The following is a 27,606-nucleotide window of genomic DNA, read 5'->3' as shown; positions in this document are numbered from 1 at the left end:
CTTACTGATGATCACTCCAATATTGCAACTTGTCATTGTGTAGTGCAGAGTATTTTATTTTGTTTACACAGAGTCGTACAGGGCTGGTGTGCTGGAGCTGCAGAAAGTGAGTAGAAATCCATTTTTAATTTACTGAGAAATGACAGAAAAAAACAATCAATCAATTTGAACAAAAAATAAATAAAATACAAAAAGAAGAAGAAAGAAAAACATTAAAGCATAACGTTTTCTATCTTGGTCTGCTTCCCATTTGGCACCGCTGCTCTGACCGTAAAAGAATCCAAAACACACAACAGATCAGTCCAAAAGTCTGAAGCCAACGCAGAGCTGTTCTGAAATAGTCTGATATAACAACCACTGGAGCGCATCCAGTCTGTACTGTGTATCCTGTGACGGCCACTGAACACAGATAAAGATGCGTGTGGTCAAACATAAATACTCTGATCGGATGCTTCTATCTCAGTGAATAAGCGACCAGTTACCCAAAAAGCCATGTGCTGTGTACAGCAAGGAAGAGCAGGAAGATCAATGTTAACTGAGTTCTCTGCATGAGCGATTTTTGATTCAGTTAATACACGCTGATGGGAGGTTTTGATCTTTTTTGTTGGTTCTGTTGGCATCAGTCAACTACTGTTTCTATACAGCTAAACTGTGGATTTCTTTCCTTGAAAAGGATAACTATGATGTAGTAGGAAACGCCTCCAGTTTGATAGTCACAAAAGAGGTTCACATAGACTTGGGTGTTCACTTTATTGTTTGGTCAGGTTTAGGCAACAAAACTGCTTGGTTTGGTTTAGGAAAATATCATGGCTTCAGTTGAAATGATTAAAGCATCTCCTCTATTTTCTAAATAACCAGAGTGACAAGGCCCTTTCTTTATAATATGCAACTGGTGGGATGAAAAGGAGCCACTGGAAAGCAATAAAATAAATGGCAAAGATATTTTGATTAGATGCATATTTGTGATTTGTCACAAACAAACGTAATACAAGAAAAAAGAAGCACATAGAAGGCTGAATTGGAAGAGCTGGGAATACAATGGGGATGCATGTGCTTTTACTGAGTAGCACTTGTAGCCTTCATCTCTAGACTGGGAATCAATAAATTAGAGAAGGCAATAGTGAGGGCTCGTACAACCCCAATCACATAGTCATGTTATACAGCTAAATCCATAGATTAAAAGTGATAGCAAATCACATATATCTGTACTCTCCATTGACAGTGGTTTTATGATGCTCTTGTGTCTCACAATTCAGCTTAAATAGATAAACTGCTTCATTTTCAAGCCAAAAAAGCAAATTGCAAAGCTGTATATTTCTAGCGGGTACGACCACGGTGATACATTGCCTTCATTTTCTCTACATCGTTTTGAATCTCTTCTGTAATTAGTTAGCTTACTGCTTTTATAGTGCAAATCAAAAGCTGTTGCAGGCTGTGTCAGAGGCCAGCCAATGATGTTCCCGTTCCCTGTGGTTGCTGATGGAGAATAATGAAATTAACAGATCACAGTTCACCTCCAAGTGTGTTTGTTTATGAGTGTGCATACAAATGCATGTTGCCTCAGATGTGCTTCATTGTATGTGCACGGAGACGGGACTGAGCGTTTTTCCATAAAAACGATCTCACATGAGCCCACCATCAGGGACCATAATCCAAACATATTCCCTGTTAATGGAGGCAGAGACATGATGGCGAGGAGATGAATATTATACTGAACAGTATGAATCATCCCAGCGGCTCAGTTCCCCTTTATGTAGATTGAAATACCAAAAAAAAAAAAAAAAAATACTCTTAAACTATCTAAAAGTCTCATGTTGAGAGCATAGATTTTCTTTCCTCCTTTTCCCAGAGATACTGTCACCATATGTTTTCATCTTTCTCTTTTTTATATCAGTTATTTAAAGCATGAACTATGGGTACAACCTCTAATAATTCCTTTCATTGGAGGAGCAAGACATTCTTACTCCTAACTCATCACATACGGATACTGTCAGGAGTCAGAATCTCTTCTTTTTAATGCACTCGCCAGTTTTCAGTGTGCAGGACACTCCAACATCTCAGTTAGTAAGGTATTACACTGATAAGCCCTAACTTTAAAACCGCTTGCCTAGTATTGTTCAGATCCCCTTTGTGCCAATCTGACCTAATAAGGAGGCAGGACCTTTGGGAGTGTCCTGTGGTGTCTGGTACTAGGATGTTTTTAGCAAATTCTTTGGGTCTTGTTGGGTTGCAGGATCAGGGATCTGTGGAAGGGGTTTGCTCTGGCACATCCAGTGGATACTCAATCAGGTCAATGCCTTGGGCGTTTTGTTGTGTTCTTGAGCACAATTTGCGGTGTGATGGGTTGCTTTGTCCTGCTGGGGAAGGTCAGTCAGGTTGGGTGGGGTTTAAGTACACCCTTTCATAACATTAACCATGTTCAAGGGCAAATATCTCCCACCTGCAATGAGGAACTCCATCATTTTTTGGTTACCACAGTGGACAATCCCTCTAAAATAAGTTTAGATGCTTGAAAAGCAGTAGCAGACAACATTTTGCTCAGGTCTGTTCTTAGACGTTGGGGGAGTTCTATCAAATAAACCAGCACAACAAAAAAATACCCAAATGGGGTACCAAGTGCACTGAAAGGTGACACCAAAGGGTCCTGAAAAAGTGTCCATATGTGACCAATTACAAGTAAGATGACCCTAGACGTAGCATCTACAAGAAGAAGAGGCTACAGGTGTCTTTGTTCTTTTAGCTTTTGGAAAATGAATTACGCGGGCGCATTATCTGTCATATTTTAAGAAGAATAATGTGATCATCTCTGCTTTCTACTACAGAAAGACGGAAGGACATTCTAAATAAATGGCCTCAATAACATACAACAGCAGATTTATACTGGTCTGATTTTGTTGCTACCAAAGAAGCAATGAAACAATCTGAAACACCATAGCTTGTCTGCATGCCCACAGTGAACAGTGTCCCTTCCTTTGCAACTAATTTGGATTGCTTCTTCAAGTATACATGTACTTTTATATCCATTTCTATTTGAAGGCAGATGTATGATCACATTATACCGTTTCGAGTGTAACGGTTTGTGTTCTCATATCACCTATTTTTCCAGAAAGCCCTAAGAGAAATGAAAACACACTGTATGTAACATGCCGCTAACTTTTGCAGAACTTGCACTCAGTGAAAGTAGTAATCAGAAGTTGTGTCAGTAATTCATGCAAGTTATCATGGGGCTAGAAACACAACCAAAACAAGACAGATAATGTTCAGAGTTTCATGGTTGGAATAATAATAAATAGGATGAGGTCATGGGATGCCCCAGGGAGCTGCTTCTTCATCAGATCATAAGAGATGTTCATTTTACCAGTCAAAACCATTTTAATGAAATGTACAATATTTAATTTTAATGAAAATGCACAGATATCCTCCTATGGGTTTCTTTTATAAAAAATACAAATGTTCTTCTTTCACAGAGACATACGTAACAGCAATATTTTACAGGGCCTACATGGCTGCTATACTTTATAACCAGCTAACTTTACATGGTAGCAAATATGCAATAGGCTGCTTTAAATGTTTAAGTACTTTTAAATAGGTTTTTAAATAGACAAAAAGCAAACACTGTAAGTAAGTCACAGATTTGCAACAAAACACAGCTATATATTATCGCAAATCACTGCAGACAAAATGTTGACATTCATGCAAAAGCTATCGAGAGTTTTCAGATGGCAGACCCAATACTTAGCAAATAAGGCATACCAGTCTGATCAGCAGCAATGGAAAAGTGTAAAAAGTGTATAGTATGTTTTCCAGTAAAGTATTAAATCACTGGTGCCCATGCTCAATTCAGCCAAGAATCCAGAGCCACAAATCAGAAAAGTTCAAGTAATGGCAAGTAAAGATACCGTGGTCCACTTCTGGCAAAAGAAATCATAGTTAATTAGGAGGTCCTTGTATCACAAATGATGGTGCTTTAATTGTGGTTGGTAAAGTTTCACGTTTAGGAGTCATCTTCAGTTTTGATGACATGAAACAGGGTGACATTAAATATTACCTGGTGTCCGTTATTCCAGGCGTACAGTGCTCTCTCTCTGGCGTTGTAGTCAAGCATGGAGATGTGAAAGTACTGGTTGTGGAAAGGAATGTCTATGTATTCGTAAGTTGAAGTCTTGGTAGAGTAAGCGTAGTAAACCTTTGCTCCAGACAGGTGAGAGTTAGTGATGTAGAGCGTCCCACAGATCATGAAAGATTCGCCTGCATTCCTTTTGGAGTATTCGGTGGTCCAAGTCTTCAGGACCTGCAGGGTGTCGGGGTCGATCTGAGAGATGACGACATTTCCAGCGTTTTGATTGGTCGCGTACACAACCCACATTCCCAGTTCGTCAGCCATGACATCAATGTCAGAGTATCCCCCCCATGTATAGGGGTACATGTTGTGGAAGCCAGCAAACTCCAAAGCTCGCTGGGCCAGCACGCTGCCCGTCTCGAAGCTGTACTTGACAATAATGTTGCTCTGGTACTTGTTGTAGTAAAGTGATCCGTTGTAGACAATGTGATTGGTTCCTTCCCATTTAAACGGGAGGCTGTAGGTTCGAGAGACCACTCCTGCTACGAAGTCTTCCATTGTCTTGTACTCACGCACAATCTTGCTGTTGGTGTAACTGTCCATATACCAAACCTACATCAGAGAGAAGGAAGAGAATCAACAGTTAGAATACAATCTGCCAATCATATCAACCAACAATATTTCTACTAACTTTCAAAATGACCACATTTAATCACATTGTACAAGAATTTCCTTCAGTATTAATAAAGTTCTATCTTATCTTCCCATCTTATCGTAACTTAAATGATCTAATAATAAATAATTCTTAATATTGTTGTATATAAAAACTGTAGTTTGTAGTTTGAAATCTGTCACTACATCACATTTCAAATTTCAAAGATCAAAACCCACTCCATGAAAGTCAGTGCTTTCTTCAGCGGTTGTGATATTCTACCATCTCTGCGAACACAACACAGATATAGTACACACTGCACAACCTCTCATAACTCACCCTGTTGTTTCTGGTTGATGCTAGAGGATCAGTCATCCATGCCCCAAACCGGGTTCCAGATGTCTTTATTGTAACAGGTCCAGTGATTTTCATTAATTTCCCACACGCTGTTAATAAAGAAATGCAGCGATAAGATATGGTGTGGTGGTTTTTGTCTCTAACTAGATTTCTCAAGCCAATTTCATGCCTGTGCCACCAGAGAGTGTGCCCTCTGTGCATACTAAGATAGCACTGGCAGCGAGCTGCTTTATTTAACTTCAAGCATAACGGTGCAACTGCTATATGTAACCAAAGGCAACTCAGCTCTCTCATGTCTACTATGTTATTTTCTTTAGGGCACAGCTCTTTGTATATGCACGCTTCCTGTATCATTAAAAAAAAACAAAACCTTAACTACACGCTAATTGTATTGGTAAACTATAGCAGATTTGCATTTAGCACAATTAGCAAAGGAAAATCAGTCCTAAAGTATGTTAATGTATTTTGTGTTTTTTCACTTTGTTGGCACAAAAAAAAAGATCCTAGTGAAAGTCACAGTGTAATTGGAAACCTGGCCAGCTGACTAATTAATATCCTAACGACTACTCTGGAGAACTAGTGCTGTGATTGTAGATATTAAGGCCACAAGGAGCTTCCTTTCCAGCCCAGTATGAAGCAATTAGATACAGCATGTTACTCTCAGCTCCCATCTTTTAATGACTTTCAAACAATTTACTGTCAAAGGCAGTCAATACACTGCACAGCTGACAAGAGCAAAAACAAACGTGCTTCTTTTTTGTTTCTCTGGCATGAAATCTAGTGAAAGCACATTCCCATTAACCACATTTTTTTAAGGAAACAAATGTTAGTGTGGGATGTAATGGCACAACAGCAAAAAAGAAACCAACCAACCAAACAAAAAAAACATTAAGGCAACTGAAGTAGACATCCAAAAGTAGACTGGCAAATTCCTTGGAATAAAGAAAAAGCAATTTTTTTGCAGTCTAACACACAAGACTGCTGAGCAATGCATTTCCCCACTGGTTACTTTACCCAGCAGTACACTATGAGGGTAAAAAGACTGTTACTATGACAACAATATGGCTTTGACAATTTCTGGCACCATGCAAATATTATTCTTTTGCTAATTGCGTTAGTATTTATGTACTGGTAGTACTGCCAGTTCTATCTCTGATAAGACTGCCACCAACACTACACACTTACACATGCAGTTTCCATTAGCTTACTTGTGATACATTCAAATGAACTGTGACTTATCCTTGCGTCTAGCTACTCGTACTGTGCACCACTCACTCAGTTTGCCCATACAGCTGCGGAGTCTGCTGTCTAATCGCAGGACTCGCTGATAAAGCTCATCGTAGTCATAGGCCCCGAGTTCTTCCTGGATGCCTGTCAGCACCGCAGACAGGTTCCTGATCTCCTCCTTGAACTGGGAGATGAGTGCAGCATCCATCTTGTACTGCTCCAGCACGGGGATCAACGGCTTCAGCTCGTCCATCTTGTCCTTAAGCTCCTGCACAAGCGAGAGCAGCAGCAGCACAAATGGGGAACAGAGAGTGAAGTGGAAGGATGTGGACAGGTGTGACGGTCAGGAAAAGACAAAACTACAGTTTGTTTGACTGAGTTTGACAAGGGACCAAACCGTGCTTCAGATCACGTTAAATAGTTGTTATAAAAAGAATGCGCCCATGTATCTAGGAGACAGAAGGACGGGTAACTGATTAGAAAATGTCCCTGGACTCCATTGTTGCTGCAGTGTTTCATGGCACCACACCAGCACAAACACCTTCAAATGACAGAAATCACTAATACTGTTCCAGGCAATAGTTCTAGTCTTATTAATCACAAGAAAACAGACTATGTAGGTACTCTTTTGTACAATGTTCATAAAATATTCAAATTCATTGGTGGTCCACCATGGCTTTATTTCTGATCTTCTTGCTATGCCTGTGGTTATTCAACACTTATTTTTCCATCTCATTCAGTGTCTGGCAACCTGCCACATCTGAGATATTCCTACTCCCATACCAGCTGTCCAGTGCAATCCGCACAGGAAGCTACGGCAGCAAAACAACCTCTGAAACAATCAAAGACGAAGGTGCTTTCTGAATTAGTTTCTGGATATTTTGCAGTGAACATGTTATATATTTCTAGACATATAGTGAAATGTCAAATAAGACTGTGGTGCATAGTTATTAGCCAAGGCCGCTAATTTAGACCTCAAACAACAGAGATTTGAAGGGGAAATGCCATAATTAGATGCTTGCAGCTGAGGCCGACATGACAAAAAGACTGAGCTGCGTAACACTTGAAAGCATGTTTATTAATTAAATAGCACTTATGAAGTCAGTGTTGCATTAAACAATAAAGGTAAAACTTAAATATGGTTGATGCCTTGAACATTTGATTGAGCCAGGTTCTGATTAAATAATGCTACAGAATACCTGGAAATTTCTGGCCATGATGGATTTCCTGTCATCCTCAATCTGTCTGAACTTGGTCCTCAGGCCTTTCATCTGGTTCTCCATCTTCATGACATACTGGAAATCCCTCTGAGTCCGCAAATTCAGCACCTCAATGGACTGAGACATGTTTTGCACCTAGAGTAAAACAAGCCATCATACATAATCATGTGAAATGGAGTCCCCTGCACAAATTGACCTTTTAGTATTATAGCATAGCATGGTATGGTTAATGTTGCAAGGGAACAGATGATGGCTTCCCTTCGCTCTTTCATTCCTTTCAAGGCAACTAATTGAAAGGCACTTTGATGGATTTTCCCTGGTGAGGCTTCCTGCGTGCCTGAATGTCTAACAGGCTGTTGTTGAAAATTTTAAAAAAGGCAAAGCCTAGCTTCAGCGTACCTGTGATAAATGCACATAATCAAACAGCTAATATTAAGAGGAGTATTACACTCCTCATTAAAACAAAAATAAAACTTGTACAGATGCCATCAACATTCCTATCCTTTATCAAAGAGTGTGTGTGCTTATGCATACTGCATGAGGGTGGTAAAACCCCTCTTTACATGTGCTTACCTTTTCTAGTAGCTGGCGGAGCTGCCTGCTCTTGGCATCTCTGGAACAGAGGCTCTGTTCTGGTGCCACCACTGTGCAGATGCAGCGCCCATCAGCATCCTGTGCTGAGCTGTACACCTGCCAGCCCTCCTTTGGGCCGATAGTCTACAAGTGCAAGCACACACACACTAAAGTTAGACCCACATATTACATTATGTAACGCACTGCAGTCACGGATTTTATGTTCATTAGTAATCCTACATACAGCGACAAAGAAATGCTGCCACAAATACCCACTATGAAACAACCTTGACAGTGCTACTGTTAGCACAGCTACACATCTTGGTCAAACAGGAATGAATTGTTTTAACTTTAATAGAATGACAGAGTTTATAAATTGAACATGTGATGCAGTGTGTAAAAGTGAGTGAGAAAATCTGTACCCCACGGTTAAATGTGGTTTTCATTTACTGTCTGCAGTAACGATGTAATGAAACATAAATTCATCCGAGACAAATTCTGAAATGGCAGTTTAACTATCCAAAATGCTTTTGTTTTTGATGTTGAATGTTTTTAAGCTCAACGCTAATAAACACGCAGCTTTTCTCTGTGACTAAACACACTAATTAGTGCCATCCCCAAATAAGTACATACTTTATTACCAACATTTAGGCATCCGGGTGGCTGACTGTTTCTCCTTCTAAGTACATAGGAATGCATTTAAGAAAAAGTTGAAGGGGAAACTGAAGTTATACAGAAGGAGTACTTTTGGAAAGAAGTTCAGAGAGTCAAGGCCGTTCTCTGGTATGGATTATGAACAGAATTTATGGGCATATGGTTATCTCCTCTCTAAAATGCCTGGAGGGTGTCTGTCCCTCAGCTTTCAGATTCATAATACATGATAACTAACATATTCAATTATACAAAAGGGAGCTCAGTTTCGTAAAGTTGTCTAATATTTAAAGCACTAACAAGTCATTATCCATACTGTGTGTTGCCCCCTTACTAACTACACTCATTCATTTACAGCTCACAACTGATCATGTTATGTCAAATTCATGGCATGTGGTTGCTATAGTAACTTCCTAGTCATGCTCACGTCACGTATGTATTTTACATTCATAACTGTAGGAGACTTTCCATTTGAATTTTGTAGATGGGGGTCTTTGATTTCAGACAGTAGCAGACACAATCAAGCTAATTTCTGGTACCAACTGTTGGCTGTCAGATTTTATCACCCATAGTTAGGCAGCTATTTCTGCTCTACCTGGAGCTCAGACTGCAGCTGATATTTCAGTCTCGAACCGTTTAGAAAAATAACCCTGTTAACCCAAATCACTTGATGGCTTTATATGATATCATGTTTAAAGACTGCAGTAGATTACATGAAAATAAGAATATGAACCGTTATAGGCATGTTTTAAGTATAGTAAGGAAATGTTCTAATTCTATAACCTTCTTTGGATGCTTAGTGTGAGAGATTATTATTTGACAAACAGTGGACAAATTGGTGGAAAAATACTACATAGTACTACAATGTCAGGGTTGCCAACATCCAGTTGGAGTGAGATCCAGGTCCCAGGGAGCTGGTTTGGTGGTAGCTGACTCAATGGACAGCCTACTATTAGCTACTATGACCATTTAAACAGCCCACAAGCAGCAATGGCACAGTGTATTTGAGGGGGGAAAGTTCACTTCCATAAAGCTTTAAGTCCCACCATACAGTGGACCACAAATGCTCAGTTATTAATACGAGCCCTATTCTCCTGTCTATGTTGCTGACAAAGTCTTATTTTTTCGTTGTGTAATAGTTATTTATCTGCCGACAGCTACAAGAAAACATATTTTCATTATTACCAGGCTACCTGTTGCCATATTTTTGACAGTTACTTTGATAGTTAGAAAGGTCACGCTCTATACATGGAAGCATCGATGATACAATAATCACTGCTGCAAATACTGTGAGACTCTGAATTTAAGAAGGAAAGTGGAAAAATCCACAATAATTTTTTTGACTGTCTAGAGAAAACTCGATCTTAGAGTGTTGCTGGCACTAAAATAAAAAATCCTTCCCAACAGCTGCTATGGAGCTCAGCACTCAACATGAGGACAGCACTTTGTAATAAACGATTAACTGCAGCCTATAAACTGTGACCCTGTGTGTGACAGCTCACCTGTCTGAAGTGAAGAAAAGTACAGATTGTGTTTTAGCAGTTTGACCCTGACCAATCCTGTCTGGCAACAAATATGAGTAATTAAAGAAGCTACTGCTGTTGTGTGTTTTTTTTTGTAAGATTCTGAAGCTGTATGAAAACTGCACATATTTAGTGAACTCAAAGGAGAGACCTACAAACAGCTGAAAGCAACAAACTAAACTTCATCTCCTAAATTCTACAAAACCTAGATTAGATTTATTACTGGTGGGTCTCATTAAACCAACCTGTCACAGACTTTTTCTTCATCACGTCAAGTGGCACTTTTACAGGCATTTTAACTTGTAACAGTTGTGGAGGAAAAGCTTAACACATAAAATGTGTTTTGTCATTTTGAAGAGGTCTGGGTACATGCAGCTAAAGTCACACAAACTGTGCCTTTTCAGCTTTCTGTGATGTCTATGGATCACAATTGATGCTGAAATGTGGAATGAGCCTGTGCAGAGAGAGCCGGTTCCTCCTATAAAAAGTTCTTTACACAAAGAAAGGGCTTTACAATGAGACAGAACCTGAATGCAGCCAACCATGCAAAATTTTATTGTGAACCAAGTTTGTTTTTAACCTTTCTAAACCCACTGAGGATTTCTCTTTGGCACTACAAGTAACACTAATGCTGCATTCAGCTGACACTGTAAGCAGCAAGCTAGTAAACAAAACATGCTGACATATGCAACTCACATTTAGAGCCAACATACTTACTGTGTAATCCATTCCTCACTCTTGTGCTCTTTATTGGTTTTGCTAAGGTCAAGACTCTCTCCAAGCTGCTCATATATAGAGAATCGCTCTTAATAGAGCCTGTGCACACTCCCTCCGTGCTATAATACTACGTTAGAAGTGTGTGCTTCTTTCAAAATAATGCATAATGTCTTGTCAATGAGAGAAGACCCTCCATTCTAATAACACAGTGCACTGAGAAGTAATTGGAGTAAAAATGTGGAAAGTTTTTTTCTCAGTCATTAATAGGGCCTTGAATGTGCACTCTCTAGCAAAAGAGATATTTAGCTGACTCTTCAATCAAACAAACACAAACAAGCAAGCCTGAAGATGCCTTTGTATGAATCTGAATATTTATGTAGGGGTAAACCTTGTCTTCCATTACAGTCAACGTGACATATCAGAAGAGAAAGAGGTAAATTTGGAGGAGAGGAGGAGGGCTGTGCATAGACGAAAGTGTTGAAAAGATGGTTATGAAGGTAAACAATAGCTGATTAAACAAAGGAAATAGGACAATGCTGACAAAGAAGCACAGAGAAACACAAAGAGTGTAAGCATAAGATGATGAGCTGAGGGATAAATAGGCAGGGCTCCAGTATGTGCTGAGGAGAAAATGAAGAAAAACAGACAGAGAGTAAATAAAATAGGGCAGTACAATCCGTCTCACTGATGCTTTACCTATTGATTATGAAACACTGATTGACTAAAAATCATCCACTAAAGCATGACAGCACAGACATAAAGGTATATAACCTGCTCCAAAGAGTAACAGTCAATGAATTTTATCAGGCCATTGCAAAATCCTACATAAAGAACAACGTATTTCTCCTTATTCAGCTTAACGATGTTACATTTCCCTTATGAAACTGTGCTGTTGATGAGGCAAAAACGAATTTTTCAATATTTTCTGTCTCTCGGTGTGTAAGAGGAAAATCGGGCTCCAAGGCTACAATGGTTTCACAGAGCTGCACGCCAAAGTCTAGTCATTAATCATCCTTACAAAACAGCATCCAGCAGCTCAAAGCTCTCCCCAGTCGCCCAGCAGAGTTTTGCTCTCTGCACAGGCATCACACACAGAACTGCACGACTGGTCACATACCGCATGGGCTGCACACACAAACATATCACCGGCTGCTAAGACACATTTGTATTTCCTCTGTAGTTCTTCTTCTTGATCTCCCAGTCTTTCGGTTGCCAGGATTGACTCATGGCTTTTTAAAGGCTGACATACAGTAGTCATCAGTATTTTTTGAAGTGAGGCTGCCAACAGACAGCATTTTCTGCCAGTATTCCATATGTCCACTGTGGAAACCGGGAAACAACTCCAAGGTGTATCATTTGCCTAGGAAAGAAAATAAAAACTAGTGTGCTGAGGCTTTATTAAAAAAGTATATGGGAGATATTACCTAAGCTAAAGCAGACACAGCTGATCCTGTGACTATCCCCATATGACTCTGCAAGGAGAGAGGATTTGCAATAATCTCTCAGCTCTTAAACAACACACTTCACGACAAAATAAAACTCTCCAGAACCTCCCACTCTCAGATTGAGTGCGTTAAACCACAGAAAACACTCACATAGCAAAATGTTGAATGTACAATAAATCCAAGAGGTATAAAATTCCCTTTAAGGTAAATAAAAAATAAATCCTGCAGTAATGAAAGAACATTCATTTTAATCTAGAGTTTCAGAATTCGATTGCTTACAACAAATCTCACTTTCTGAGAGATTCAGAAATATCTTTATGAAAGCAATGTACAGAGAGCGGGTGTTTCAGTGCAGCAAACATATCATGTTACTGTATCAAACTAAGACAGAGCTTTGTGCCATATCTAATAATGCCACTGATTTTGGTTTCTACACATTTACCCGGCTTACTCTGGCTTCTTCCTGTCTCCCAATGCGATCCCTCTCTGTCTATTATATTTCTTTCTATATTGTTTTGACAGTAAGGACCTAAAACAAATACATACCTTTCCTTGGAATCATCTTGTGCTCTAAACTCTAGAAGCAAAGAAATAACACAATAATACTAACATCTGTGTTTTTACCTCATACATGTGTCATATAATACACACACAGTCCTCAGAAAGGTCAGATTTTCTAGAATACAGGTGCTCATGTTGCTCAAGAGGGTTATCTAACATTGGACTGTCACTTAAAAAACATTTCTTTTTAGATGATCTGAAGTGACTTACTGACTGCAGCCACTAATATTAAATGATCATTGCTTCATTACTTTTATTGCTCTACACAAGTTCAGTCCTCTTCTAGTCCTTATGAATGCAGGACTTCTATCAGGTGACCAGACTGAACTCAAAGCTTTTATGCCACAGTGAGACTTAACGAGTGACATTTACAGTACTGTGTTTTACAAGTGGAGGTATTATTAATATAATGTAATTTGACATAATCATTTTTGTGCATTATCATGTAGCTGGTGAAAGGTTGGTTGTTTTCACCGGAGGACCAGTTTTAATGTAAGTGCTTGACTTAGCCTATTAAACTACAAGGTAAAAGGGCTGCCATTTTTATTAGATGGTTCATAAAACTTAGATTTCTGGACAGTAGACTGTGAGTAGTTGTAGCCACATTGGGAAAAAAAAGTTTTTTAGCTATGATATGAGCTGTCTGGAAGGCAGTGACTGAATTGCTTCAGCACAAAATATCTCATGGATGGATGGATGTGTGGATGGATGCATGGATGGATGGATGATGGATGGATGGATGCATGGATGGATGGATGGATGGATGCATGGATGGATGGATGCATGGATGGATGGATGGATGCATGTATGGATGGATGGATGGATGAATGGATGGATGGATGCATGGATGGATGGATGCATGGATGGATGGATGCATGGATGGATGGATGTATGGATGGATGCATGGATGGATGGATGCATGGATGGGTGGATGCATGGATGTGTGGATGGATGGATGGATGCATGGATGGATGGATGCATGGATGGATGGATGCATGGATGGATGGATGGATGGATGGATGATGGATGGATGACGGATGGATGCATGTATGGATGGATGGATGGATGAATGGATGGATGGATGCATGGATGGATGGATGCATGGATGGATGGATGGATGGATGGATGGATGGATGGATGCATGGATGGATGGATGCATGGATGGATGGATGGATGGATGGATGGATGGATGCATGGATGGATGGATGGATGGATGGATGGATGCATGGATGCATGGATGGATGAACCATACTGAACTTGGTGCAGATATCCATGGTGCACACTACGTGAATTCTTCGTACTTTGGTGATCTTCTGACCTTGTCCCACCATGATGTTGACTTCTGCGGTTTTTCAGGGAAAAAACACTGCAATGAAATTCTGTCAATATGTACGCCATTCTTCAGATCATCTCTTAAGCTTTCCTTTAGTGCATTTTTCTCTTTAGAACTGAGCATCTGAGACTGCAGAATGTTCTATGAATCGCATTGGATCTAAAAAAAAATATAGAAACCGTTTTCAAAAAAGAAAAAGGATGTCAGCAACAAGGTGCAGGTGAGGCTTGAGGAGGTGGAGGAAGACTTATTCCTCTTTGCTGTAGTGCTTCATCTTCAAGCTGGGGTTGGTGCAGAAGTGGGCACTTTAGCTAGTGAGCTACTCCAAAGTTCGCACTTCTCAAACATTTTTTTCACAAGGCTCAGTTAACACGGTTTGTCACAGTTCAAATTTGTCACAGTCTAAAAGTGCCCTTATAACACAACAGAAGCAGAAGCTATGAGGGGTTGGTCAGTTTTCAGACCTGGATAAAGCACTGGCAGCATACAGTCTAGCATATAACAGCTTCATCAACATTAAAGCTCTTGTTTTTCTTTGGGTTTTACTCCTGCGAATAAAAATAAAAAAAACAGCAAGGCTAAATGAGAACTGAGACTGCACTCATTTTGGTTATTTTGATTTCCCTTTGAGAAAGTCAGCCTACACACCTGTCTAAAAACATTCTGGTGATCAGAGAGACTCAAATATTTCATGATTTTTACTCTGAATTAAACTGAAAATGGTGAAGTTATTGGGTGGAAATCTAAAAAATTCTGAGCTCAGTGTTTGAACATCTGACAATGTCTTTGCTCGTGTTTAAAATCATTTCCCAGTTTTTATGTAGTGCACTAAACTTAATGTCCACTTTTTTAAGGACATTTATGTATATGTAACCTCTACAATAATCACCTTAAAAATTTCCCTAAGAAAAAATCAAGTCATGCTTATGGCTTTCTCCAAAATGTATATGAAGACTCTCATTTATCCAGGTCTTGGTAATCCAAAGAGCTGTAGAAGAAGAAAAGTAGACTTGGTCAATGACACCACTTATCAGGTACTTCAGATTGAGATTCCTCCCCATAAAGTTTCACCACCATCAACACCCTGAGTGGTCCGTCACCTGGCACTTTCACAACCATTCACACCTCTAGATATGTGATTTTTGGGTCATAAACAGACCATTAACTACGTGATTTGCAGTTTAAAATAAATACTTGTGTCTCTCTAGCAGTCAGTTAGAACTTAAAACTAAAGAAACCTCTTGGATGAGAGGTGAAATATCTTCAACAGGCACAAATGACAAAGTCCAGTTGCCCTCTGTTGAAGCTGTTATGATCGCTTTCTTCTAAAAATCTCTCAATGCAATGCAACATTTAACATATATCAAAAAATTACCATTGCACAAGTCAGCAGATGACAATGATAACGCAAAATAATGATGATGAATTTATTGATAAATACTGAGTGTTCACTATGTATAAAAAAGTGCATGACGCAAAAAGGGGTTGATTTCAGACAAACATTAAGGCTTAGTTTTCCATATTACTTACAGAGTTGCGTTCTCCTGCCTGTTTCGTTGACTCCACCAGTGTCATTAAGTGCAATTGCTAAATTTAAAACAGCACATCTATGTATTTTACTGGTCCAGGTAAGACATATTTTAGATGTTAAGAGATGTGCTCTTCTCTGTTGTCAATAAAATTATACAGTTCCATTAGAGTCACCACCGCAGTTGTCTGTGTTATTCTCATCTCTGCTTTGTTTGCTCATAGCTGGCATCATGCTGTACAAATGTAGACCTGCCTTTCCTAATCATGGATCACTCGGTAAAAACATGCAAAGTCAACAGTGCATCTACGGAGCGTAAACAGTAATGATAATGAATACCTGCCTGAGGATAATATGATTCATGTTCTTCTCAGCAGACAGCTACCTTGCCAATTACACACCTAACTGAATCTCTTTTCTGTTTGCTATTCTGCAATCAACATGTATTTTACTTTTACTGCATGCTTAGCATTGACTGTGTCCTCATCAACCTTTTTGTTTGACTGAGGGAAAGACACAGGGGGCTGATGAGGGAGTGAAAGGGAATGGATAGGTTAATATAGGTAATATGGTAAGATTGAGTTAGTAGATGATGTCTGGGAGAGTTGGCCACAGTCATTAGATCCGAATCACTTCCTTTGTCCTCAGCCATAGCCATGAGCAATTTACGATTACAGTTCTGAAAACACTATTGAAAGGAGAAGAATATTAGACTGTTTAGCTTCATGCAATTCTTATATATTGGTCCCAATTCAAAGAATATTTTCTTATGTTATCATAGTGTTATCAATTTCTGATAAATAACTAAGTTGGATTTTAAATTAAATTTGAAATAATATGCTTTTATATAAATATTTTCTATGCCTGTATTTTTTCCCATATTTGCAGAACATTCCTGTGAAATCATAGCACTTCTAATTTGATAAAAGATATTTTGCTCTTTTTTTATTGCTTTCCTGCATGCAAAACCCGGTTGGGCTCTGGCAGAGGAATGATTCTGTTCGGTGCTAAGTAGATCTGTCTCAGCTGGTGCCAAGATTCCCAGCAAGTCCATATACTATAGCTGACTGTCTGCACTAAACGAATCTCCCCCCCGCTGTGTATAGCCTTGGTCTCCTGATATAATTTCTTTAGCCGTTTCCATGATGGCTGATTCCATTTGCTATGCTGCAGCAGTCTGAGTCTGGACTCCTCAGAGGACTACCACAGGTGAGATACTGGAGCTAAAAAATTAAAAGATTGTCGGCGGCGGGGGCAGAAATCAATCTGTTATAAACACAGCTTAGATAAATAGCATGAGGGGTACCCAACTCCCTTAGCAGTATCAGCTGGAGCTGCAGGGAGGCCACAAATAGTCTAATACTGATAAGCTGTCATTACTGTTTTGTCACTTTAGCGTACAATATGGAGCTGTGATGGAAGTTTGGTCTCAGATGGCAGTTTCTCAAGTGTCTCCTCCATTTCCACAGCGCTACATCCTCACGGAACAATGGTGATAGTTTGGAAACAGCTCTCCTGGTCACATGCTTTTGCTTTAGTCTTTGTCATTACTGTATTACTTTGTCAGTTCTATTGGTTATTAATCAAGTCCCTTTGATAGCTTAAGTGCTTTGTTTATTTTAACTATTGATGTCAACATCTTATTCAATCCACTGGATCCTTAACATTAGCAGGTTAACATTGGCATTTTGTGATATTAAAACACTAATAAAAGCCTCCTTAACTCATTTAGAAACCAATCTAGGTAGCAGTGATGCCAGTAAAGCCAACTTTCATATCAGAATAACGCTGCCGTCCTCCCTGCCACTAGACAGAGACCTAAACAGATGCTATCTCTCCAGTCATCTATCAACCTGTCCAAACAAAAAGCCACCAGGGTATTGGCGGCAAGTGAAGTGGAATGCGCATGTCGGTACTGTAAGTGATGATCATACCGCTTAAATGAGTTAACATTTTAGCTCTAATGGCAGGGGAAGATGAACCTGCATGTGCAGCCAGCTCCGTAACCAGACTGATGCAGACGTCTAAGACAGCGGTGACAAATGGCAACACCCCTAAACACAGGAACAACAGCAACACGGCAGCAATAATCCTGAGACCAGAAAGGTTCCCGAAAGCCGGTGACAAAGAGGTGCTGCATGCTGTAGAGGGAAGGAGGGAGATGGAGAAAAGATGGAGCCAAAAAAGAAAAGCCATCGTTTCTCTCAGATGTGACTCTGGTGAAAGGCATGCAGGGAGATTAATTTCTTAGAGGCGTACCACCTTCTTGCCTTTTCTGACCCCAGCCAAGAGAAGATTGAATGGATAATTCTGCAGGAGCTCGGCACATTCTGCCCTAGACAGTCTGTGAATGTCTCTGAATGAGCTACAGCATTATCTTGTTCACACCCTTGTGCTTCTTCTCCGGAGTGTGCCTTAATGAGTCTTCTGACTGAACAAGACGGCATGTCAGTCATAAGCACCACGGAGGATGATAATGAAACAGTCATCAAACATTATCGGTAAAGTAAAGCCAGTGGACAGCTCCAGGCCACACTGAATGGTACATGCAAGCACAATCGGAATACTAAGCAGCTGTGACAGTGCTCAAATGTGAACTTATTTCGTGGTATGCTGAGATAAAGGGAGGTCGAAGAAAGCCACGATGGGAATCTTCTATTTCAGGAGAGATACGGCCACACTCAACAGTTCTGCTGCAGTAAATTAGTTGAATTAGCGTCACCCAAATTAAAAAACAGCACGATAAGACCGTGCATTTCATGAAATCTGAAGCACCCATTTGTTAAGTATTACTTTTACGTGAGGAGGCCCTGTAATTGGAATCGTGTTTGTAATTCTTGTGCAGCAGTCTGCCAAAATAAGATGAAAAAATCAAATGTGTGTCATCAGCATGCACATGTGTTGGCAGCTTCCCAGTGAAAAGTGAGAGCATGCTCATTAGTATTGCATAGGAAAGCTGAATTGTGGAAAAGGACATCGCTGCCACATTAATGTCACAGAACCGTCAGATGTAGACATGGTCACATTTCACAAAATGTTGCAACAAAGGTTGTTCACCTGAATATTTCTTGCTCTTTAGTGTCCTTTGACTCTCCTCTTTCTAATTATGCTCCACAGAGGTGTCAGTATGATGGGATGCTGAAGCTGCAGCGAAGATTGTCCACTACAAGCACCATCCTAAAAGCAAGAGGCTGCATAAACCATCTAAATTCAGTGCTAAACTCTTAAATTCCATCGCATTAGTATGTTCAGTGCATTTCAAGAGTTCTTTGAAGTTTTATTGCAATTTATTTGCTGTAACTACTTTCCTTAAACTTACCTCTTACCCTCTTACTTCAGTTAATGATTTCCTGTTTCTTAGAATGCCTTTCAGCAACTTAATGAGAATGTGCCTAAAGTTGTTACTTTAAATAAAAGCAGAAAATATGGGCATGTAAAATACTGTGAATATACAGAAGCTTGCTAACTAAGTTGTAAACTCTTTCAGGTTATTCTAGGCTGCTGATAATGAAGAAATTGTTAACATTTGATCTTGTGCATTTGCTTTATCGCTGTAGTGCTAATTGGTCCTGCAATATTAATGGTATAAGAAGAGACTGATGTTTGCAATTAAACTTTTAGACTTGTACTGATCTCTGTTTGACCATAGATGCACAGTCAGCTCAACTGTTTGCCAAACTCAGATCCTGAACAGTGATCGTCCAATCGTAGCTGACCAAACAGGCCCTTGCCTTTAGTTTTAAATGCTCCATTCACGACTAGTGTTTCCATTGCATAGTATCTAGCTGGTCCAGGGAAATAACTATTGGTGTAATACAGGACAGCTGCATAACAAACTACAAGATGGTGCCACATTTATTCCAATGAAAGTTGTTCTTGGCATATTTGCCATTTTGGGCCTTTCAAACTCCTGTTGGCTCCCGAAACTACTGATTCTGACTTTCCTGTATCAAAATTCTAATATGTTAACTAATTTCATGGAGTATTCACCATTTTGAAGCTGGTTCTCCTCCAATGTGTGTGGAGAATAGAGATGAAGCAAATAATTGATGAGTTGTCAACTACAAAACACTAATGGACAGTATTCACCATTTCTGACAGTTTATAGTTTTTCAATTAATTGATAACTGAGAAAACAATCAACAAACAGATTAATCACAATGGAGTGAACTGTCAGTTGCAGCCCTAATGGGGAAAATGCTTTTTGGGCAAGTAAGCGTCACATGATGAGTGTGGAGTGTGTTCAGCAACCAGCCAACCATCACACAGACCAAAATTACGAAAACTAAGCAGTCTAATTGAAATATGTTTGAATAAATTTCCAGTCTGATCCTACATTTTCCATACATCCATTATCTAAACACCGCTTAATCCTCACGATGGTCGTGAGGGGGCTGGAGTCTATCCCAGCTGACTTAGGGTGAAGGCAGGGGACACCTGGACAGGTCACCAGTATATCACAGGGCTACACATAGAGACAAACAAGCACACTACGGACAATTTAGATAATTAACCTTGACATGTTTTTGGGCTGTGGGAGGAAGCCAGAGTACCCGGAGAAAACCCATACATGCACAGGGAAAACATGCAAACTCCATGCAGAAAGATCCCGGGAAGGTGGGCACGCAAACCGGGGATGTTCTAGCTGCAAGGTGACAGTGCTAACTACCGAGCCACTATGCAGCCCTGCGAACCGACATTTTCCTTATTTATAAGCATAATTTATAGTCACCTGCCTGGAAACATTAAAAAGCCAGCTGAAGTCTGTTTTTTTAACCAGCTACTGTTGGCTAAATTGAGTGCTAACTGTTATCAATGTAACAGAAAATGCAGTGTAAAACAAGAAAAGCACTCAGAAAGTGCAGCACTCCACCCAGGCAGCTCAGTCATTGTATGACTTCCGACGGATAAGTCCCGATAAGTCCTCAGCAGTGGATTTGTAGTAGGATTGCAATCATATGATCGTCGGCAGGCAGCTGACGTAGTGTTCACTTGTTGTCATGGTTACAGTGACGCCGTGCCACTATCTCGCAATGATACAGAAAACTTCAACAAATCCGTGGATCCAGACTACAAGCCGCATCGCTGCCAGAATCTAATCACTTTGTCCTTGTGTCATTTCTGACCTTCCCTGAAAATTTCATCCAAATCCGTTTTTGAGTAATGTTGCTAACAGACAGACAGAAAGACAGATTAACAGACAAACGTATGCTGATCGTCACATAACTCCGCTGTGTACCTTGGCGGAGTAACAATGAAGAGCTAAGAGTAACTGAGAGGAATGGGTCAGATCAATGCAAAAATTCTCATGTAAAAGAAGATATGAAGCCTATGTTTCATGGTATGCATTTTAGTTACTTCAAACTCAAATAAGTATCCTCTGCTTTAGTTTCTCAGCATCAGTCTAAATCTGCCTCTCCATTTACACCTCCTTAATAAGTTACATTACATTTTATCTGTACTCGTAAGAAATCAAACAGCATGGCCCCTAATAAAGTCTCTTGTTGCCTGAGTACAGTATAAATTTATTGAGACTGCAAATGTCTTCCATCTCTCTCAAGTCCAGCCTCTCATCCAGTGATATGCATCTGATCTGGAAACCGCTTGGGCTGTAATTACAGTAATCATAAGGGGAACAGGGACAGGGCAGTAACTATGCCCCTCGTAGTTTCAACATCATGTCTCAACTCCTGTAATTATGCTTAGACTTACTATTAACTGAGCTGCATTCACCCAGAGGAGCGAAAAAGAGCTCCAAGAAGGGGAAGTCACTTTAAAGAGTCCTAATCATCATATATAGAAATACGGCCATTTTAAGAATTTCACAATAACATGTATTAATATTAACTTGGTGTATGTGTCTGTTTTGGAGTGAATGCTGATGACTACAATGCAGAAAAGGGCAAAACAACACAACGCCAAAACGGAAATTTGCTCAGAGGTGGTTGTCTGTCACTGCCAGTGCTTAGACGTCTTATTGCTAATCACCAGGATGAATCCACTTTCCTGACAAGCATAAGCTCAACCGATCTCCTCACAAAACCTGCCTGCCCCACATACCTCACAACTGATACATCTTAAAGCCCACATTCAAAGCGAGTGACAGAAAAGTCTTTACAACTTCACACGTCTCTAACATCTTTAAATCCAAGTAAAGTGCCACATATTTACCCACCTGCCGGTAAAAACCACTCACATCTATCACTACCACCAGTGGACTTCCTTTCTTTATTTCCAGCCCATCATCCCTGACAACCCCCTCCCTGTCGGAAACATGCAGCATCCCAACTAATGACTTTGCTGGCAGTCTTGTGGCTAAACAGTTTGCTTTGTTTGTGTTGACACATAGTTAGAGGGTGTCATCTTTAATTTAGCCTCTCTGTGGAAATGGTTATGTGAAATATGAAACCTCCAGCATTTCTTTTTTTTTTTCACTGCTGAATGACTGTGTGTGGAGGTGTTTGCCCATGCCATCTCTCATCTTTTAATATGGCATCTGTGCTCGACAAATTTCCCTGAGTCTATCATCCATACAAACACTAAGACACAGTGAAAAAGGATTCTAAACAAGCAAGAAATGACATCAGCTCCTGGCAGACGACCACCTCAGCTCAACAAGATAACTTTAAAAGATGCATTACTGTGTTCCGTATGATTAATGATCAACAGTATCTGGTATTAATGAGAAGATGTAACATTTTCTCTGCAGGATTTCCCCAACCTTTATTTAGTCATTACCAAGTTTCACTTCATTGTTTTTTTTTAGCGTGATCAAAATCTGATTGTGTGACCTTAAACCTTTTAACAGAAGCTGAGGCTGAAAACCGTTCCTCTCTGAATTGGCACACCAGGCATTTATATTACAAATGGGCTTTGTGTGTGTGTGAGTTCATGTGGGTGTTGCGTACGCTTGCCTGCCACCTACTCACATTGGCTAACACAGAGGGCAAGTGCCTACACAAAGCTCCATCCCGCTGGTGTTGTAACTGAATCCCCAGGAGAAACTGTTCAGAAACATTCACATTATTCACACTCTAGTTTTGTTCAGTGCAGCCAGGCACATTATTTGGTGTTTGCAAACATAGCAGAAGAATTCAAGAAGAATCAAAGTCTATGATGTGCGCTGTGAAAACCAATAGGAGTTGACTTTCTCGCCGCTTTTTGTAACAAAACACACGTCAAACTAATTATTTGTTCTGTCATGGCTTAAATACGTAAAAGTGCTTCTATGTATTGCTCAATTCATCCTAAACAAACACATTGTTTACAAGTGCTAAGCCATAAGTGCCTCCATTTGTTAATCTTTCTAGAGTGAACATGCTCATCCCACCAGAGATACTATAGATGTGGAGAAACTGACAAAAAAAGTCAGTTAAACACTGGCTACCACCTCATAAAACAGAGTTATATGGAGAAACGCATAAAAGATAGCTTACATAAAATCAGTGTGATTCAAAATAAAATCTAAAAATTGATTTTCAGACAAAATTGCCACTATTAGCTCTTACTACTGAGGCAAGTTACGCCTGTTGAATATAAAACAACCACTTGAAGGCTGGCACTGGTCTGACGTCAGACTCCTGAAGTCTATTAAGCCTCTCTTTCCTCTTTAATCAATATGTCCTCCAGGTGCAGGATATAATGTTTAATCATAAAACACAAATTCCAGTCATCATTTTGATCATGATGAAGAAACACAGTGCCGTTAGCAGCCACTGTGTAATTACCCGGCTGGCACAGACCATAAGGGAAAACCACACTATGCAAATATTTCATTTTCCCACAAAGGCTCTTTGGGGATCTGTTGTGTACACTGCAGTGGTAATATCTGCCATACCAGATCATGACACACCACCACAAAGGAAAATCTATACCATTATCCCTAGCTTTAGCCTCTTTATCCACAATTCAGGTTGCAAAAGGTTATTTTAAAGTTGTTAAACTGAACCTGTTCAGAGGGAAAAAACAAAAGACAGAACTAACACATAAACTTAAATGCCAAGAGGTTACAGCTGCCAGCCCTTACTAAAATGAACAAAGCCTTGTGTACAAGGTCTGACAGGCAGTGAGTGACAGCTTAATAATTCCAGCTTAGTGTAATACTATAAAAGGTTTGCCTTTCTAGATAATACACTGAAGCTGGAAGGCCTTTGGGACCATGCTAGCAATTTACATGCAGCCCTTGATCAAGCAATATCTTATATTCCGCAATGGCAGTGGTGTATTCATTGATTTAATCACAAAGAGACAAAAGATAGACATTGAACTGAATGACAGTCATCAGAGGAAACCAGAGGTGAGACTGGATAGACATTGCTAAAATATAATGCAAAGAATACAGATGTCTTTGGTAACATAATAATGAAAACATGCAAACTGGTGAAAAATGAAAGGAAAAAAAAAACAACATTAAGTGTCGCAGTGAGGCACGACGTTCCATCAGAGTAGCTTCAGTGCTCTTTGCCATTGATTCTCCAAATCTCTGGAGCTCTACTGGAGGGATAAGCACCGTTCTTCAAAGCACATTCCCTCATTTGGTGTTTTGATGTTGCCGGTAGAGTGCACTGTCTGACATATTGGTCCAAAAGCTCCCATAAGTGTTTAACTGGGTTGAGATCAGGTGACAGTGAAGGTCATAGCATATGATTCACATCATTTTCACACTCATCAAAGCATTCAGTGACCCCTTGTGTCCTATGGATGGGGACACTGACGTCCTGGAAGAGAGCACTCCCATCAGGATAGAAATGTTTCATCATTGGATAAAAGTGATCACTGGGAACAACGCTGTATTGATTCACAGCGAGCCTTCCCTCTGAGGGGACAAGTGGACTCAAACCAAGGCAGCAAAATGCCCCCCACAGCAGAACATCCACACTACATCCCTTCACTGTAGGTTCCCAGCATTCAGACCCGTACTGTTCTCTTGGTGAACCCCACAGTTGCCCACTTGTGGAGAATATAGTGATGAATGGCTCATGAAAGCATATCACTTTTTCCAGTATCTCTGTAGACCAGTGCCTAACGCTTATGCACTACCAAACTCTCAAAATGCTGGCTTGGCTGCAGCTGGGCCTGCTCAACATTTGCATACATGCATGATTGGATGTTAATTGCTTAATTGTACCATGCAGTGCACCTGAAAGCGTCTGCATTCATTGTGTTTCTTCACCTGTTTATTTTGGTTTTTCCTTAAATTTGCCACCTTTAATTTCCTTTCAGATCCAGGATGCATATGGCTGAGATGAGTGTTTTTATTGTTGGTTAGTTGATTAATAGAGAAAGTATTAAATTGCTTTTCTATAAAACTACCAAATACTCAAATAACGACATTTGAAATCCTATAAAGCAGAAAAAGCAGTGGATCCTCATATTTGAGGAGCTGTAGCCAGCACAGTTGGTATTCTAGCTTGATGGAAGACATATAGGATAAACTGATTAATAAATTGCCATTGGTTGATTAATCACTTAATTGCTTCAGGACTAGTAGAGGATCAAGGATGTCAAGCCTATGAATAAAGCGCTACCCGTGGTTGAGTGCACTCCTGTCAGCATCATTACACACTCTGCAGAAATAAAAGGTTTCAAAGACCGCATATGAATGGATGAGTGAAGATTTTCTCTGTTTCTGTGGCAGAGCCAGAGATTCAGTGCAGTGAAGTTTCAGCACCAGAGAGTGGACAGCTCCACACCCTCATCACCAGACGACCCTGCACCCTGAGCAACACTTTCATTTATCTGTTAATCATGAGGGACCCGTGATGTGCTTTGGTTATTCCATCTTTACCGTAGCAAAAAACTACAAATCACTGCACATGCAATTCAATTTCTGTCGGGTTTGCTTAAGGTTAAACTCAAAGACAAACCAAAAATCCTGACAGAAACAGAAACACAGCATTAAATTCAGAAAAAAACATAGATGGTCCTCTGTATGGGAGACATAACAATATTCCTGCTCAATTATTAGCTTTATGTGGCCTAAATGGAAGTTATGTTTAAGGCTCAAGCATCACCATCTATTCAACAGAAGGATCAACAGCCTGTGGTGAGATGCATGTGTTGCTTTATGTACTCGCTCTCACTGCTGCACTATGAACCATCTAGCTTACAAACAAAAGGACATCCACAAGTGGCCAACATGGGAGAATAACAAAAGGTGATTATTCAGAAAATAAATTGTTGTGTTTCAGCAGAAACCACAGTGTACTGCACACAATGAAACTGAATGCCATTCAGGGAGAGGAGTTGGAAAAATGTGCTTACTGTAGAACTGATGCAATATTCCAATCTTATTTTTATACAGAGATGAAGCACAAAACTGCAATAAAAATGGGGAAGTTTGATGTGTGTTTTTTACTCACAGATTAAAAAAAAAAACAGCACTCAAACACAGTCTGTATAAAAGGGGTTATTTGTAAATTCGTCATAATCTACTAACAGGGAACCACATTTATGCATCAGGGCTGCAGGCACATCGTTCATTATTATTCAAAGTTTACATTAATTGTCATGGAAATCAGCGCAGCCAGGCGCATTAAACCTACACCGAAGTGTTGCAGCTCCTGTACATTTGTAAAGCTCCATAAATCTTGTCTGAAAGCACGTTTGCATCACTGTTGGTAAACAAGGCAACATTAAATTGCAGGACTTTTGAGTGAAGTTTGGCACAGCTCCGTAGAGGAAACTGTAGCGCGTTTTGGTGTGAGGACGACTGTATAGGAACTAGATTCTACGCGTCCTCCAAGCTCAGCGCAATAGCTGTTAATGGTACAAATGACATCCTCGGTCTAAAACAAGTGGCAGACAGCGAGCAGGAGATGATATGAAAGAAGGAACTCACCATGGAGGGGTACAATCCGAAGATGGTGAGGGAAAGGACGGGGTACAGGACACTCAACAGGACCCGCATGCTGACGGGCTCCGGGCAGCCACTTTTCTCCAAGGTGCAGTCCTTTAACATGGAGCTCCTGTCCTCCTGCTCACCTCACCTTGGGTGTTTTTCTTTTTCTTTTTTTTCTTTTTTATTGCTGTGGAACCGCAGAGAGAGCGCTCTGACGGCGACACAGCGACCACACGTTTACCGGCATCACACCCACCGCTGCCCGGTGCTCCGACTGAAGGCAGCGCCGAGGAAAAAAAGTTTGGAGCGAAGGGGGGGAAATATTCAAATGTCTCAGTTCCAGCAGACTGCAGGGGAGGCGCACCGAGGATGTGACATCACTTCATCTATCTATCTATCTATCTATCTATCTATCTATCTATCTATCTATCTATCTATCTATCTATCTATCTATCTATCTATCTATCTATCTATCTATCTATCTATCTATCTATCTATCTATCTATCTATCTATCTATCTGATCACATTTTACGCATGAAATGAGACACAAAAAACATTCATAGCACCGAGTCAGTTAATCAACATTTTAAAGTGATTTGTCAGTTTCCTTGTAATAATAACTCAACTAAATGTTTAATTAAGTGAAAATACATGAAACTGCCACATTAGCTCATATTTTACAGTAATTAGGCTACATGAAATGACAACTACACTGCCAGGGAAAATGAAGGAGAACAGAAAATGGAAAAAGAAATTAAAATAATCAAATAATGAGGAGGAGTGGTGTCAAAGCCAGAGGGAAAATGTACTACACAGTTAAGAGTGTGAATAGAAGAAAAGGTACCGCCCATGTCCACTGCCTGGAGATTTTAGTAGCAGTAAAATTGCAAATTTGCAAAACCAGAAGATCACTGTTCC

The 27,606-nt window shown here is 40.0% G+C and overlaps 1 protein-coding gene across 1 annotated transcript; it reads right to left on the bottom strand.

Moving 5' to 3' along the window:
- Positions 1-41: 41 nt before the first annotated feature.
- olfm3a (olfactomedin 3a) lies at positions 42-26,996 on the bottom strand. Its single transcript, XM_023279234.3, has 6 exons — positions 26,688-26,996; positions 8,090-8,233; positions 7,496-7,651; positions 6,345-6,564; positions 5,052-5,158; positions 42-4,672 (listed from the first exon to the last, which is right to left on the bottom strand). Exons 1-6 carry the CDS (start codon positions 26,805-26,807, stop codon positions 3,995-3,997), a joined length of 1,425 nt encoding a protein of 474 aa, XP_023135002.1. The 5' UTR covers positions 26,808-26,996; the 3' UTR covers positions 42-3,994.
- Positions 26,997-27,606: the final 610 nt, after the last annotated feature.

This window comes from Amphiprion ocellaris, chromosome 22, assembly GCF_022539595.1.
Source record: "Amphiprion ocellaris isolate individual 3 ecotype Okinawa chromosome 22, ASM2253959v1, whole genome shotgun sequence".
In the NCBI taxonomy this organism is placed as follows: Eukaryota; Metazoa; Chordata; class Actinopteri; family Pomacentridae; genus Amphiprion; species Amphiprion ocellaris.
This window is presented reverse-complemented; position numbering and strand designations above follow the sequence as displayed.

Bases quoted from the DNA above. Each gene is read 5' to 3' on its own strand.
- olfm3a (XM_023279234.3), bottom strand. From the start codon at position 26,807: ATGTTAAAGGACTGCACCTTGGAGAAAAGTGGCTGCCCGGAGCCCGTC. The intron at 5,159-6,344 runs GTGAGTGGTGCA...CTTTATTAACAG, and splicing joins CAGCTGTATGGGCAAACTGA to CGTGTGGGAAATTAATGAAA. The intron at 4,673-5,051 runs GTGAGTTATGAG...TCTCTGATGTAG, and splicing joins CATCAACCAGAAACAACAGG to GTTTGGTATATGGACAGTTA.